The 16,557-nt window shown below is 37.0% G+C and overlaps 1 protein-coding gene across 1 annotated transcript in view; it reads right to left on the minus strand.

Annotated features, from left to right (window-relative positions):
* The window catches only part of ADGB (androglobin), a 110,486-nt gene that overhangs the window by 33,788 nt on the left and 60,141 nt on the right, over window positions 1-16,557 (minus strand). The window contains exons 15-21 of the mRNA XM_069850872.1: window positions 12,063-12,228; window positions 10,548-10,611; window positions 9,172-9,274; window positions 8,042-8,183; window positions 5,824-5,938; window positions 4,278-4,445; window positions 2,182-2,320 (exon numbers count right to left, since the gene is read on the minus strand). Of these exons, the coding sequence (XP_069706973.1) occupies window positions 2,182-2,320; window positions 4,278-4,445; window positions 5,824-5,938; window positions 8,042-8,183; window positions 9,172-9,274; window positions 10,548-10,611; window positions 12,063-12,228 (897 nt within the window). The remainder of the gene's footprint in view (window positions 1-2,181; window positions 2,321-4,277; window positions 4,446-5,823; window positions 5,939-8,041; window positions 8,184-9,171; window positions 9,275-10,547; window positions 10,612-12,062; window positions 12,229-16,557) is intronic.

Genomic DNA, 16,557 nt, shown 5'->3' on the forward strand with positions numbered 1-16,557 from the left:
ATCAGAATGCAACTACTATGCTAATTCCAAGTACCAAATAATTGAATTCTTACCTCTCTTTATGAACAGCTATTGCAGTGCATTTTTAAAAACCAAGTCTTCTAATGTCATTTCAAAATATTCCTCCAAATATAAACAAGCAGGATTTGATACATTAAAGCCTTACTCCAAATACAGCTTAAAAGGCTTCATAAGACTTTAAGTCTCTCTCTCAATTTGATCATTTCATTAAGCAATAATTTAAATGCCAATGTTGTTCAAAACATTTTATTCAAGCTTCACGAAGGAGCCATGGAATAAGGATAACATCTATGATAAATTAAGAGCTCATTTATCTGACTGTGACTTTTGTTACCAAGGAGTTTTGGAACAGAAACTTGTGAGTTCTGTCAGGTTAGTAATAAGCTCTTTGAAGGCATCCTTGCCTAGAATTAACATCCTGGGAGCCATCAGCATTGGGGTTTACAGGGAGGTTTGTGGGGCAGCAATAAAAGGAGGCAGTTCCAGAGGACAGTTTGGAACTGCACAGATACATAACAAGGGCAGTGAGACAGCATAAGTAGAAGGAAACAGTGCTCCAAATGGAAGTATCAACAAACAAGGATGAGAAAAGAGAGAAATATGATTGAAAAATGCAGGCAACATTGCAGACAAACAAGCTGGCTTAAGAAAAATATTGCTGTCATCAGCTAAAAGATCACACATTTCAATCTAATCTCTTTTTCTGAATATTGTTAAATGTGGCTGTATTCCCAACAATCATTTCTCATGACTGTCTCATTTCCAAGCCCCAGGAAGCCTTTTTAATACTTAATGCCTCTGAAAGGTTACACAAGACCACTTACATCTGACAACAGATAAGAATTCAACGATACAAATGGCACAATCACTTTTATAAAGCAGAAGCATTTAATCACAAAATCATACAGGCTGGAGGTGACCATTGAAGGTCATCTGGCCCAATCCCACATCCAAACGAGGATCAACTCAGAGCAGGTTCTACTGGAACTCAAGTTCAAATCCAAACTAAGTGTGAGGAAAAGCAAATATCCAGAATTATTTCTCCAATCACACAGAATAACACTATGATCACTGCTCTCAACCTTTGTTTCTGGAGGAAAAAGAAACTTGTTCTGCAAGAGAAAAAGGGAGGAATAGGACTTCTCAAATATGGTATACACAGATCAGATAAGCTTATAGCTAACACCTTCACTTCTAGATAAGTTAAAATTTCAGACCAGAAGGTTTTAACAGAACTGCAGACAAAAGACATTCTACTTCCAACTTCTAAGTTAGAATTTATCCATGAGAAATAAATGAATCCTTTGAATTGTGCCTAAGTGACTGTCGAAGTGTCTGGAACTCTCGGCTTGGAAATCAGTGCCACAGATCTCCAGTGAGTTCATGACCTGACTCGCTGTTGGGCCCAATGAAACCAGGACAAGGAAAGCAGAGGAAGTGTGCAATGGAGAATAGGCAAGCAGCACTGAGCTGTCAAGACCGTCTCTATCTCTCCTTGTCTTCTGTAACATCATCCTGATATGCTTCCTTTCTCAGGAAGCATCACACGCCTCCATAAATTCAGCATCTCATGACTGCCCAAACGTCTGCAGGATCCTTTTATCTACTGTCTTCCCAGAAGACCACTACAAAATACGACTCTTAATATGGAAAAGAGGTGTATATTTTGTTGCCAGGCAAACTTAATCCTTATGCCTTCAGCCTGCATACAAAATAAGGGAAAGAATCTACAGGAAGTGAATTATCCCTGCTTGTAATAAGTTCATTTGCCTTCCAATGGCTCCTCCAATATTACCTTCAGTTTCCCATCATACTCTAATCACAGGCTGCAGAAGAGGTGAGTAGTGATGTATGAGCCTTTGTGGGTGCTTGCTAATGCTTGTCAGTACTGCAAATTGAAGGTTAGGAAGACAAAGGGCAATTTTATAAATTAACAAAACATTGACAGACTTTCTGGAACAAGGAAAAGATCATTTCTATTCAGAGACAAGCCTTGCTGGAGAATTTCAGCTATGCTGTTAATAGTAGGCCTTGGCATCTCACAAGAAATGAATGATGCATACACAGGCAAAACCTCTAGAAGATTAGAGAAGAGTTGGTTTCCTTCAAAATAAGGATGGTCAAACACATTTGAAGTTATTGGCAATACCAGTACAGTACCTGAAGACATGATGTCATCCTCAGAAATCTGAATGTCTTTAAAATGCGAAGTTAAGGATCTGAAGGCAAATTTATAGTTGTAAGAATCCTTCTTGCCTAATACATATTTGATCAAATGCCAAAATGCACTATTGAAAACCTAAAACCAAAAAGAGGAAAAACATTCAAATAATGATTAATTTTTCAAAGCTGGTTTAAATTGCTTCTGGTTATTGCTTCAAAAACTGTTTAGCGCTTTTTTTTTTTTAATGTAAAAATTAGGCCTTTAACTTCTTAAACATAGTATCTGAAAACTAGTCCCAACTGTAGGACTACAATGCTTCAAGCCAACAATCAAGAGAAAACCTGTTCCATGCCTGGCTTATTAAACATAGGACTCATTCTACAGCATAAGTTTTTATCATCCATATATATCAGCAGTTTATGTGAGGTGAGTTGAAGGTCAAATACCAGAGGACAAAAAACCACATTATAATAACCATCATGACAACTGACATTCTTCTTAAAAGGTTTTAGAACAGAAACCAACAACTGAATGAGCACCCTTGCTGAATTAGGAGTTGGCATCACAAGGAAAAGCAGGAATATGTTGATGGGCAAGAATGGAAAATTTGGTGTCCTACTTATATGACTAAACTGATGGCTCTTTTTTTATTCTTGACATATCAATGCTCTTTAAGAAGTAGAAATCCAGTCTCTTTTTCCTTCTTCCAAAAGACAGAAACTTTAGAGTGTGTTTTTCAGAGCTTGTTTCACAATTTCAGTTGAAGAACATAATAGTAACTTTTTGTACACATATAGTTTCTCTTTAATTATTCTTATTCTGATTTCTCTGCTGTCTGGAAATATTTCATGCTAAGTTATGTATTTTAATAAACATTATTTTTTAAATGTCAGAGACTGGTGAACAAAGAGTCTTCTTTAATACATGCTTATGTTCAGAATAATTTTTCACTGTTTGCATTGAAGATAGATAATTTCCATATTTTCATTCTTGAATCCCTGTTGGCTCAGTGCTTCTCAGCAATCTCATTTCTTGGTTTTAATTTCTTTACAGCTATACACTGGTCTTCATGGAAGGGAGAGAGGAATATGAATGTTTATACTTGCAGATGTTTTCTTAAATTCCTCAAGTTCTACACATATTTCATATTAACATATACATTTAAGATGTGTATTTTCTATTTCAAAGAGGTCAAACTAACTCTTTTTCTGTTGCACTTGGCATGAAAAGCACCCCTTTCATGAGCAGTGCACCCGGATGCATTCTTTCTTAATCCTGCTGTTTGGCTGACCTTAAGCCTGGCGTCAAGCCCATATATAAGAGCATGGGCTCAGTATTCTAAAAAACACTGTCTAAACTGCATGAGCTTTCTAATACTTCGATGAAAGTTAGTGAATCTGGAATATATAAACTACTGTCTAGAAGAATCAAGTTATTACAGCATTATCAATATCTGCATATACATAAAAATTAGCATGTGCGTTACATAACTTTTGTTGCAGTCTTTTTATAGTATTGAAAAGATACAGTATATAGATCTGCAGAGAAGTGTAAATTTTTAATCATGTATATGAAGACCATTTAATTTATCACAGACGGGGCAGAAAAATTGAATAAGAAGATCGCAGTTTAAAAAAAAACAAAGAAAAACCACTCAGAAATACTGTGAGTGAAAAAAACTGTCTTCAATAATATACAATGTAACAATGTTTTCTTGTGCCATCAACATTAGACACAGAAAGGAATCATTCTAGTTTTCTGCATTTCAGATAGCATGTTTTAAATCCAAAATTAAGTCATAAAACACAAAAGCTGATGCTTTCTGCCTCAAAGTATGACAAAATTAAAGACTCAGATTTAGAATGTGCTGTTCTGTGCATATTAAAAATTGTTCATATTAAAAGAATATAGTTAATGTACGTAATTGCAAGTTATTTCATTTGGGCTTTCACTTAATAAAGAATGTCACATTTGGAGCACTCAGGATGTCGTTTTTAAAAGTATAGCTGTGGGTTTGAAAAGGATAACGACAATGTTAAGCTGTTATCCAGCTAGTGTAGCCTTTAGATATGTGTTTATTAAAATTGTTCACCTTGAAGTGTTCTTCAACCATTCCAGCTCCATGAAGGCCAGGAGGACAGTGAGCTAGTTCCAGTTCCTTCAAGGCTTTAGAAAGTTCAAGCTCACTGTTGAAATTATTTATGACATTTCCAACAGCTTTCAGGATAGTTGTAGCGTGCTCTATAAATCGAAAGCTCTCCTGGAGAGAGAGAAAACACCCCAATCATTGTTATTAATTTTATAAACTGTAAAATCAATTAGGTCTCTAGTATTCAAAAGCATACAAAATTTTCACTGATTTTAGCTACTGAAATAAAAGTGCTACAACATTGTTAGAGGCACTATAACATATGCCTGTTAAGGATTTGATTTTATTTTACCTGTATCATGTGACTTACGGTGTCTAATAAAAAATAAGATGCATGTAGAGACTTTATTGCGCTGATAATAAGACTCTTGCTAGCCGAAATGCTCAGCATGTTTTCTATCATAAGAAGATGAGTATTTCTATCCTCCTGAAGACAATGTCCAAATGCATGCTGCCTGAAGCATCATTAATCAGGAATTCTATGCAAGAATATGGACACTTTCCTGCAAATGATACTCTGCAAAGAAACTGCAGTCTTAAAAAAAGAAGTACAGAGGAGAGCCCAGAATATAATTGTGCTTCATTTTCTTGATGAGGAATAGTTTTTCATCCACAACGTGACAAGAAGGGGATAGTACAGCCACAAAACATTTTTAACGGCTCAACTTCTTACATTAAAACTTTTTTTGCTGCAATAAATGCAATACATTTGCATAAGATTCTTTAATATCCTCTTATTAGGACCCTGAATTTACACTGCTATGTAAATTTGCTGTTACACTAACCTTTCAAAATATTTTTGCACAACTGTGCTCTAGAAGCTATACTCCCTCCCCTCAGTGACCATGACAAATATTTGGGCCTCCTGCTTGCTATTTGTCATCCAAATCTGCATGGCAGTGATATCTGTCTGGATTGAAGGCAATGAGGAACAAAAGCTGTAGTAATTACTCCCCTGGGCCTCTTATCTCAGCTATGAAAAGTTGTTTTACTTGATTGTTCATTTTAAGTATAAAAACTGCTCTGGGACCCTGTGAGTAATATGTGATCCCATGGGACAAAACAAGCATTACTGACTTGACAGTGTATTTTACTAGGTGGGTATTTTTTAATATTAGTATCTGTACATGTATTTTAACAGTTTTACCACACGTCTTAAAAAGCGGGCTTCTACATTACCTCTGACATATGTATTTCAACAAAAGTATTTTTAACATTCCATTTTATGTTGCTGTTCTACATAAACACAATACTACCCAATGCTTGTTTACATGTTTATATCAGACAAGAGTTGCAATATCCATCTCAGTGCCTGCTGTGCTGTAAAACACATTTCTTTTATGCATTCATCCATATTTCATACTTAAATTAATATTATGCAATTAAGCATAACAACTTTAATAAAGATCCAACAGTACTTCACCTTAAAATAACATAATAGTCAGAAACACCATTATCACAATGCTTGACTTGTTCTGGTTATGCATACCTGTTCAAGAACTGGCATTACAGCATCCTCTTCTCCAAAGACACATGGCACCATGCTACACAGATGAATATCATGTCCTATGGGAGAGCTTACTGTGAAGAGCAATATGTGTCGCCTACATTCAAGAAAAAAAAAAATCAAAATTCACCTTTTTATTTAAATCACAGCAATGCTTAAGCTTTAGCTTTCATACATTTGGCAAAAATTAAATCCTCTCCTAGATCTCCTGGCTCTCTAAATCCTGAATTTCTAACTTCTTGCCTCTCAAGAACTTCTAAACATAGGCAGTAGGTGAAATCAGAGAAGTTGCTATTATTTTATTTTATTTTAATTTATTTTAATTTTCTTTAGCAAATTAGTTATATAGTTTCACTATTTCAGATGTATACACACCCAAAGTTTTTTTAGTCAGGATTATAGTTCGCTATGCTTAAAAGCACATCTGCTCTAGAAAGCTTAGAGAGGAAGTCAAGTGGTCATGTATTAGTTAGATCATAGTTTCCATGTTTGCATTGATGAAACCAGGAAAAACTAATGCATAATCATGCCAGGCTAGAAGAACACTACAGAATGACCATTGTATGTAGCATTTGTGGGACAAACCACTCATCTGTAATTTACTTAAGTGGCAAACCCCAGAAATTCAGTATGTCATATGGGGATACACTCATCTCATTCTTGATTGCCTGCTCTTATTCTTCCAGTCATAAAAGAATCCGTTCTTAACTGTAGTTATACAACACAGGGGTTTCATGCTCTTCTCTCCAGTCAACAGTGTCCTGCTTCAGAAGCAGGACATTGAGAAGCTTGCTGATATCAAATGGTGAAGGTTTGTGATTTTCTATCATTGTTAGAATGGCATGAGGCTGGAGAAGTTCATCCAGGCCACAGCTTCAAAGCATTAACCAGAGATCCAGCAGTGAGAGTAAGAAAGGAAAGTCACCCACACACCCTCACACTTTTTTTAATTGCATCTTCTTGTGAGTGAAATTTGAAATGGCCACCAACAGACAGAGGGAAGTAAGTGCCTTCCTGGATGAACAAGTCATTTCTCATTTGGAATGAAATGGGGAACCGGTTAATAAGCTCATTTGTCTCCCACACCTTCTGCAAATTAAATCATCTTGAGAGCCTGCTGGCTCTGTCTGGAGTAGAGTGAATCAAAGGTAAGCAGTTTATCAGTTTTAGCTGTTTGTATCTCTGGTAGCTTTGAAATTTGCAGCTGCAGGTTTTTGGCTTCTCCAGGACAGTGATATGCAACTTTTAGAAACTACACTAAGAATGTAGTAGCAGAACTAACCTATAAACATAATATAACTTTTGCATTTTTAGTCTGAATAAAAAAAAAATAGAAGGCACTATTAAAGATCTTTGATTCAATACCAATGTGCTAGTATTGTGGTATTTTCTTTCTATGACTATGTCTTTGAAACCTTAGCTGATTTGTTTTAAAGTATATTTTGTCTCATCTCTTTGACATTAAACTGGTGATTTTCTGGTTTTGGAAAAGTAGAAGGCCTCAATGAATTAATCAGCAAATTTATGCTTATGGCAAGATATGAAGGTGTCATCGTCCTTGTTTCACTTGAACCATTTTCAGAAACCAACAAATATCAGAGGCTCTTGCCTTTTATCTGTTTATTTGTTTCAACAATCAAACAATGCTCTACATTGAATATCTAGAGTTACGTGCAAAGAGAAGTAAACCATATCAAGCACTAGGTAAATGAAAATTAAGATATACAAGGCTTCATACATAACCTCAGAATTTCTACTGTCATGTTTCATAAATCCCATTTGAAGAAAAGCAGTGAAAACTCATATGTTGTCATCATTGTTTTACAGTTCTACTGAAAATTCCAATTCCTTAATTTTTTTTGGTGTTCCAGGAACATTTCAAAAGCATTCTATTATAGTTAGCAACACGTTTAAGTAGGAATTCTAGTAAGCATTCTAGTTTGTTTATATAAAATTAGTGTGGTTTTCCTTGCTAATGCTGTTAAATAAGAGTGAAGAATTCAAAATATTTTTGAAGGTTTTGGAAATTATTTTAAATTCATAGCAATTTTGCAGTCTTACCAAATCCTAGCTATCAATTAGTTCGACGTTCCAAAAACTTACATTCTAGAAAATAAACCCTTAGTTATTGTATAAAGTAAAAGATAATCTCAAGCCTTAAGACTAAAATGTTATGGTAAAAATGAAGCTTTGTTCATACCCAGCTGGAAGATTTAACACAGTAGCTTTAGTTGCAGATGTATGCATCTTTAACACAAGTTCTCCAGGAGTCACACATTTCCAAGAGAAACGTTCAGCCATAAGCACGCCCTTTGAAATACTAGAATAGTCTCGTTTAGTACCTAGAATAAGAAAAAAAAAAAAAAAGCCCCCACAATTGGAGGGGGAATAACACTAAAATTAAGACAAATATGCAGAATCTGTATTTACTTCACAGCCACTGAAGTCTTCATTTAGGCTTTGATAATTCAGAGAAAAGAGACAGTCATTAAAAATGCACAATGAAGTTATTTGTACTATTTACTAGAAAATAATGGTTAAAAGAATGTGTTAGGAGGATATGTAAATCAGATATCTACCAAGTTGTTTAAGGTTGCTGTAAAACACCATAAAGATCCATTCTGTCTACATGCAAAAGAAGCAAATAGCCATACAAAGCTTAAATTTATATTATAGTTTAATTATTATGGTCAATTTGATTTTTTTAAGCTTTCTTTCCGTTCCATGTACTTTACTCTAGATGTATTAAAATTATGTCCATATTCAATATTTAAATGTCTTAAATTAACTTAAGCTGATTGTCATAGCATGCATTAGCCTTTCTGAATGCCATCCTATGACTTCAAAAAATGCATTTTTATTTAAAGCATCCAAGCTGTTGGATCTTAAAAGAAGCTGGATGTAAATATACTTAAGAGCTTAAGGTGCATGAGTTTAAAAATCACTTAAAAAAAACACCTCTGGTCATATTGCTGATTTTAATGTATTTTTATTAGCTAAGGCATAAAGTAGCTTGCAAGAATGGAATTTGTAGAAAATAAGCCCTAATAAACACAGGAAATCCATGCCACAAATATATTGATGAAAACCCTGCACCAAATCATAAAAAAGATTAAAGGGAGTAATCCTTTCAATAAAATATCCATCATCAATATTAAATAACAATGAAGTATTACTTCAATATTAGTGTATTTCCTACAATGAATTTGGATATTTAATGCTAAGCTCTCAAACTTTGCCAAAATACACCACAGCCAAACACAACAGCACAAACATATTCAAGTGTGGGAAAGCACAACATTAACATGCACTGTTCTGCGTTGGCCTTACCTCCGGTATCATCCCAGTGTACTAATGCAGAAAAGCTAACCAGGATTTCAATGGGCATCAGACTGTCCACGTGTAAATAATAGAAGATTTGGTCATCAGTAGACTGCACAGAAAAACAGACATTTGTTTGTCTTTCGTTTTCATTGAGTGCTGTTTGGCTGGGCTTATATAAAGTATGACTAAGATTTCTGATATTGTGGCCCTAAATACAGTATAGGAAGTAAGTAATTAACTGTCACTACTTCTTGCAAATTTCAGACATGTCTTTTAATCCCAAAGCCTCACGCTGCACCAATAAACCATAACACCAGTTAAGAGAGAAAAGAAAACAGAAAAGTTTCTTGGAAGAGAATATATCTACTTTTACACAGACACAGAACTGTTTTTGAAAAGACCCTTGAGATCATTGAGTCCAGCCATAACCTGTCCACTACTATACCATACCAGTGAGCACCTCATCTCCATGTCTTTTTAATACCTCCAGGGAAGGTGACTCAACCACATCCCTTGGCTGCCTGTTGTGTTCCAGTGCCTGATAATCCTTTCAATAAACAGTTTTTTCTTGATATATAACCTGAACCTCCCATGGTGCAATCTGAGGCCATTTCCTCTCATCCTATCACTTGTTACTTGGGAGAAGAGACCAACACCCCAACTCGCTACAACTTCCTTTCAAGTAGTTGTGGATAGTGATAAGGTCCTCCCCTCAGCTTCCTTTTCTCCAGGCTAAACAACCCCAGTTCTCTCATCTGCCTCTCATAAGACTTGTTCTCCAGCCCCTTCACCAGTTTTGTGGCCCTTCTCTGGACATGCTCTAGCTCCTCAATATCCTTGTAGTGAGGGGTCCAAAAATGAACATAGTGTTTGAGGTGCGCCTTCACCCGTGCCAAGTACAGAGGCACAATCACTTCCCTGGTCCTGCTGGCTATGCTGTTTCTGATAGATGCTATTGGCCTTCTTGGCTACCTGGGCACGCTGATAGCTCATATTCAGCCAGCGGTCAAGCAAGACCTCTGGGTCGTTCTCTGCCAGGCGCTTTTGAGCCTCTCTTCCTTAATCCGGTAGCGTTACATGGGGTTGTTGGGTCCCAGGTGCAGGACTTGGCATTTGGCCTTGTTGAACCTCATGCCATTGGTGTCAGCCCATCAAACCAGCCTGTTCAGATCCCTTTGCAGAGCCTCCCTAACCTTAAGCAGATCAACACTTCTTCCCAGCCTTTGTCTTGATTACAGTAATTATAAGGCATCTTTTTTTTTTTCAGTAACAGCTGTTCTATATGATCTACCAATGTCACTTAGGATATCAGTATTATCTAATTATGTAAGGCCTTGACAAAAAATTTAAAAGTACAGAAAAAACTCAATAGAGTCATATACCTTAATATCAGTCTTCTGATAATTATAAGCATACGTATGTGGCTTGTGCAAAACATACAAGTTCCTAGGGACAAAATAAAATAAACATGCAGGAAATAATTTTAGTAAAAATTATATATTAGGTCTATTTCATAGCATAAGAAACTAATTTTACTTTCATAAATCATTAATTAATATTACAGTGGTCTACATAATGCCAAGAGTACTTTAACATTTGTCTAACCAACTAAAAAGTTCATATTTTACGTTCTCTGTGTATGGCACTGTGAGCAAGATTTCAAAAGGAAAGGCAATTACTACACTGGTTATGCTTTTTTTCTGAAGGTCCTATCTTCCTGAACATGGGGCTCACTAAAATTAATTAGGCAAACCTTAATAAGGTCTAAAGTGGCCTTCTGGTACCTGAAAGGGGCCTACAGGAAAGATGGAGAGGGACTATTCATAAAGGCTTGTGGTAATATGATGAGGGGGAGTGGGTATAAACTGGAGAGGGGCAGATTTAGACTAGATATTAGGAAGAACTTCTTCACCATGAGAATGGTGAGACAGCGGGACAGGTTGCCCAGGGAAGCTGTGGCTGCCCCAACGCTGGAGGTGTACAAGGCCAGGCTGGATGGGACCTTGGGCAGCCTGACCTAGGGGGATGTACCTGCCCATGGCAGGGGTGTTGGAACTAGATGATTTTCAAGGTCATTTCCAACCCAAACTATTCTATGATTCTATTCCATGATTCTATGATCTTTTATTCCTAAAGTTCCTGTAGTGCTGCTGCTATAAGAGATATGCACGCACCCTCAGACAGAAAGCAGAGTTTAGGACTGCTCAAGAAAATATTCATTTATGAAAATAAAAGCTTCACAAAGAAATCTCAGTTACAAATTCAAATGAAAAAAAACTGGATGAATTTGCTTTGATAAAATTACTCCCCTTAGCAATTTTAGATTCTCTAAAGGATCTATATTGTACCAGACTTCTTAAATCTGAAAGACAGAAGGTAAAGAGATTATGCTACAATTATGCTAGCTTTCTTTACATTTGCAGAGGCACAATTGCCTTGGGATTATATTGAAAAGGGAGCAAAAGAATGCACCTCATCGACCAAGCTGAGCTATGATGATGGCAACAGAACATTTCAACAACATTTGTGGCCTTAGAATTGTGGTGTTCAGATGCAAAATGTATCTGTCCAGTGGGTGGTGGTTCAGGTAGGTGAACACCCTAATGGCTGTACACTCCATGACCTACCATCTTCCATACACATTGCAGTTTGACATATGGTTTATGAAGCTGGCAGCTGTGTTCTCTGCTGCACTCTGGAGGACATACCTATAAGACTCACTGTACATAGGGACAGTAAGTCTGAATGGAAGAGTAGCCTTGGAACTCCCCTGAAAAGCAGGATAGTTATACAAAGATCTGTTGAGAAGACACAGTTTTTATATAATTGCTTTTCAACTTTTACCATTGTTATACTGTATATTTTATGGAATAATACCCAAAACCTCTGCTTCTTACTGGAAACAAACACAGAAGTCTTCAAAGCTAATCCAGGTTTCCCTGGAAACGGAAGTCCTTTCTGACTCAATTTCTTCATTTGATTTATCCCCTGTCTGGCTGTTCATACTATCAGCTGTTTCTGGCATTTGTTTTGCATCAAAACTGATATCCTCTTGTAATTCTTCTGCAGGGATAAGAAAACACACAGATACAATACAGTAACAATATGCACATTAAAGCAGTATCATTCTTATACTGAAAACTTACCAAGGTATCATCCACATCTCAGAGTTTAAAAATAAAACCCAGAACACTAATCTAAAAAGCTCAAAGGTGACTGAAACAATGCTGTATAAATACTTGCTGCTTATATATGCAGCTTCTGAAGTATTCTGCCTCAGTCTTTAATAGTAAGGAAAGTTGTTCCCTGTGTTTACATATCCAGAGTTAGAGGAGCAGAACAAAGCTCCCATGATCCTAGAGGAGGTGGTTAGAGACTTGCTTGCCCAGCTAGACACCCACAAGTCCATGGGGCCAGATAGGATCCATCCAAGTGTATTGAGGGAGCTGGCAGATATGCTTGCCAAACCCCTTTCCATCATCTTCCAGCAGTCCTGGCTGACTGGGGAAGTTCCACTGGACTGGAGGCTGGCTGATGTTGTGCCCATCTACGAGAAGGGTCAGGGGAAGGACCCAAGAAACTACAGGCCTGTCAGTCTGACCTCAGTGCCTGGGGGGAAAGTCACGGAACAGGTGATCTTAAGTCAACACAGGTTCACAAAGGGCAGGTCTTGCCAAACTAACCTGATCACCTCCTGTGACAAAGTGACTCGCCTACTGGACAAGGGAAAGGCTGTGGATGTGGTCTTCTTGGACTTCAGTAAAGCCTTTGACACAGTTTCTCACAGCATTCGGCTTTGGAAACTGTCAGCCTCTGGACTCAACAGGCAAACATACTCCTGGGTTGAAAACTGGTTGGATGGCCAAGCCCAGAGAACGGCAGTAAATGGTGTGAAATCCAGCTGGAGGCCAGTTACAAGTGGGGTTCCCCAGGGCTCAGTGCTGGGTCCGGCCCTGTTCAATGTCTTTATCAATGACCTGGATGAAGGCATTGAGTGCACCCTTAGCAAGTTTGCGGATGACACCAAACTGGCTAGAAAGCTGCCCAGAGGAGAAGGACCTAGGGGTGCTGGTTGACAGCTGCCTGAACATGAGCCATCAGTGTGCCCAGATGGCCAAGAAGGCCAATGGCATCTTGGCTTGTATCAGAAACGGCGTGACCAGCAGGTCCAGGGAGGTTATTCTCCCTCTGTACATGGCACTGGTGAAACGTCACCTCAAATACTGTGTTCATTTCTGGACCACTCACCACAAGAAGGATGTTGAGGCTCTGGAGTGAGTCCAGAGAAGAGCGATGAAGCTGGTGAAGGGGCTGGAGAACAAGTCTTATGAGGAGAGGCTGAGAGAGCTGGGGTTATTTAACCTGGAGAAGAGGAGGCTGAGGGGAGACCATATTGCTTTCTACAACTACCTGAAAGGAGGTTGTGGAGAGGAGAGAGCTGGCCTCTTCTCCCAAGTGACAGGGGACAGGACAAGAGGGAATGGCCTCAAGCTCCACCAGGGGAGGTTCAGGCTTGACATCAGGAAAAAATTTTTCATGGAAGGGGTCATTGGACACTGGAACAGGCTGCCCAGAGAGATGGTTGAGTCACCATCTCCAGAGGTGTTTAAAAGATGGGTGGATGAGGTGCTGAGGGGCGTAGTTTAGTGTTTGATAGGAATGGTTGGACTCGATGATCCAGTGGGTCTTTTCCAACCTAGTGATTCTGTGATTCTGTGATTCTGTGAATATACTATCACATACTGAACCGTGCACTACAACCTTTGATGTGAGCATGTTAGGTGAATATACATACAAATTCTGTCAACCTTAAGTCACCTATATAAAAGAAAAATAAAAGCCATAGTCCAAAACTCCTTTTCAGTGAAAAGCTGATGGGGTGGTATGATAAATTTTTTATAACCCATAAAAGATATAAAATAGACAGATTGTGGAGGACATTAAGACCTATCCTTGCCTCTGGTATTTAGATATTAGCCTCTGTGATGCTACTTGCACAAGTCAGTCTAAATATTTGCAAACAGAAATAGATTTGAACTATGTTACATGAACTTCCCTGTAGGAAAATCATACCAAAATATCAACATAGAAGTATCATGAAGACACATTTGGCAATTACTGAATAACTTTTTAAGTTGTGTTATAATGTCACCTTCTCTGCCTTTACTCTGCAAGATTCATATGAATAGCTATTGAGGATGTTTAATTGTGCCCCAAAAGAAGTTTTAAGAATAGCTTAGAATAGCAGAGGACAGTAAAACAGAACAGGTCAAACACAAACAGCTATTAATTCAGAATGTTTGCTAAGGAAAAAGATGAGGTAATATCCAAGCAGATAAAATATAACAAATGGGAAAATTAATGAGAAAAATAGATTATGTATATATAAATGTGCCTTGTAATACTTCATGATCAGTGAGACATATAGTGATGTGATGGATAATGAGCTTATAAATTGCATGTGGGTCTAAATTAGTTTGCAACTATTTTTCAAGAATGGAAATAAATGCAAAGTAAGGAAATGCACCAAAGACGTTTATGTTCTTCCTTACACTATGGAAAAACAGCCTGAAAGCTGTAAAATCTAAGCTTTTTCTTAGATTTACTTTAACATTGTTTTTAGGCCTCCAGTTACATAACCACAGTGTTTGGCTTACAAATGTGCACACCACAGAGTATGATGAAGGGGTCACCAAAGCAGAACTATGCCCCATGTCATCTTCCTGTGGCTCAATATTGCTTTTCTTTGTTCATTCTGAACATGAGTATTATATCACTATCAATAGACCTTCTTCAGAATAAATAGGATCAGTAGATCTCTGCAGCTTTCAAATAAAAATATGCTCCACCCTATATAAAAGTCAATACATAAAATTTTCTGTTGATTACGTATGCAGACTGGGGTCAGAGGGAAGGTAGCTATTCCAGTACAGCTAGAGGAAAGCAAATATAGTATCAACAAAGTGGCTGACGTTTCCCCACTTGTGTTTGAAGAAGGAATGTGAATATTGTATGAAAGCCATCAAAAAGCATATTTCATCCATTTTGATCTATGCATTCCAAAGACAGTGGTGTTCAGAGCTTCCTCATTTCACACAGAAATATAATTGTATGAAAAGAATAAATCAAACTGCTAACTATCATTTACCTTGTATGCAGAAGTGCTATTTCCAGCTATGAGGAACCGGAAACACTGGGTGGTATGATGAAGGTATAATTTATGGAATAAAATAATAAATAAATTCAAAGCAAATCTTAAGAGATGCTGAGTATAAAATAGTATTTTAAAACTGACATGTGGAAGATAATTTTGGCAAATAATTGTCCATAATTATCATATAATTTATTCCTTGAACAAATGCAAATACTAATCATATAGAAAGGGATATCACACGTGCTTATTATGAAGTTAATCACTGCAGAGAGCTTCAGAAAAGGGAAAAGCACATTTGAATTCAAGAATTTTATGCTACTTAGAGCTCAAGCAACAAAGATTAATGTTACAATCAAGCCCAAGAGAAAAAAATTAACTTAATGAAAAAGGGGAAACATTCAAGTACAGAAGTAATAACAAAACATGCATTGTAATAACAAAACATGCATTGTAATAAAAAATAGAAGACAAATAAAAACCAGATCAATAACTAAGAGAAGAGCATCATACAAACTAGAATAATTGATCTAAAGAGGGAGGGAAACAAAGAGTAGCAAATGAATACAGAATAACAGAGTTTATCACAAAAATCCCTATTTTTATGGTAAAATACAAAACTTCATGAAGCCCCCAAAATTATTAGGAAGAGTAACATTCTTAAGAAAGTGAGAAGATGTATTTTAAGACAGTTTAGCATCAAATGATGTCATAGATTTTGGCTAAGTGCTCATAATTTTTCAAGCACTAGCTCTTTACTGAGGTGATTAAATGGAAATCAAGCCCTCTCATCAAAGTGACTACAGTTTTGGGTACTAGCATTTATTCAGTATCTGGATGCTTTGTATCTGGCTATTTACAGAGCTACCTCTTTAGGAGCACACAATGAAAGCCCAATTAAAACGTTTGCTAGCCAAGTAAATGAAAAAGCACAAGAAAATGATGCCTTGTAAAGAAAACACTGAAAATGTTTCAAAATTGAAATGGGTCCCCATCTCAGTTTTCAATGAGAAGGAACAGACAGTCTGACTTATTGGAACAGAGGTGCAAAAGCAGAAATTTCCCATTTAATAAACCCGCTTAATAAACCAAATACAGAAGTTGTAGTTAATTTCCATAACAGAGTACAGAGATAATGGCTTAGGAAATCTCCAAGCCACAAAGTGGTTCTTAAGATAGCTTTAAATGCAAGTTTTCTACCATGAGTTCAAAGATTAGAAAATGTTTTAAAGAAAACAGAA

The sequence above is a fragment of the Phaenicophaeus curvirostris genome, chromosome 2, assembly GCF_032191515.1.
Source record: "Phaenicophaeus curvirostris isolate KB17595 chromosome 2, BPBGC_Pcur_1.0, whole genome shotgun sequence".
NCBI classification, from domain to species: domain Eukaryota; kingdom Metazoa; phylum Chordata; class Aves; order Cuculiformes; family Cuculidae; genus Phaenicophaeus; species Phaenicophaeus curvirostris.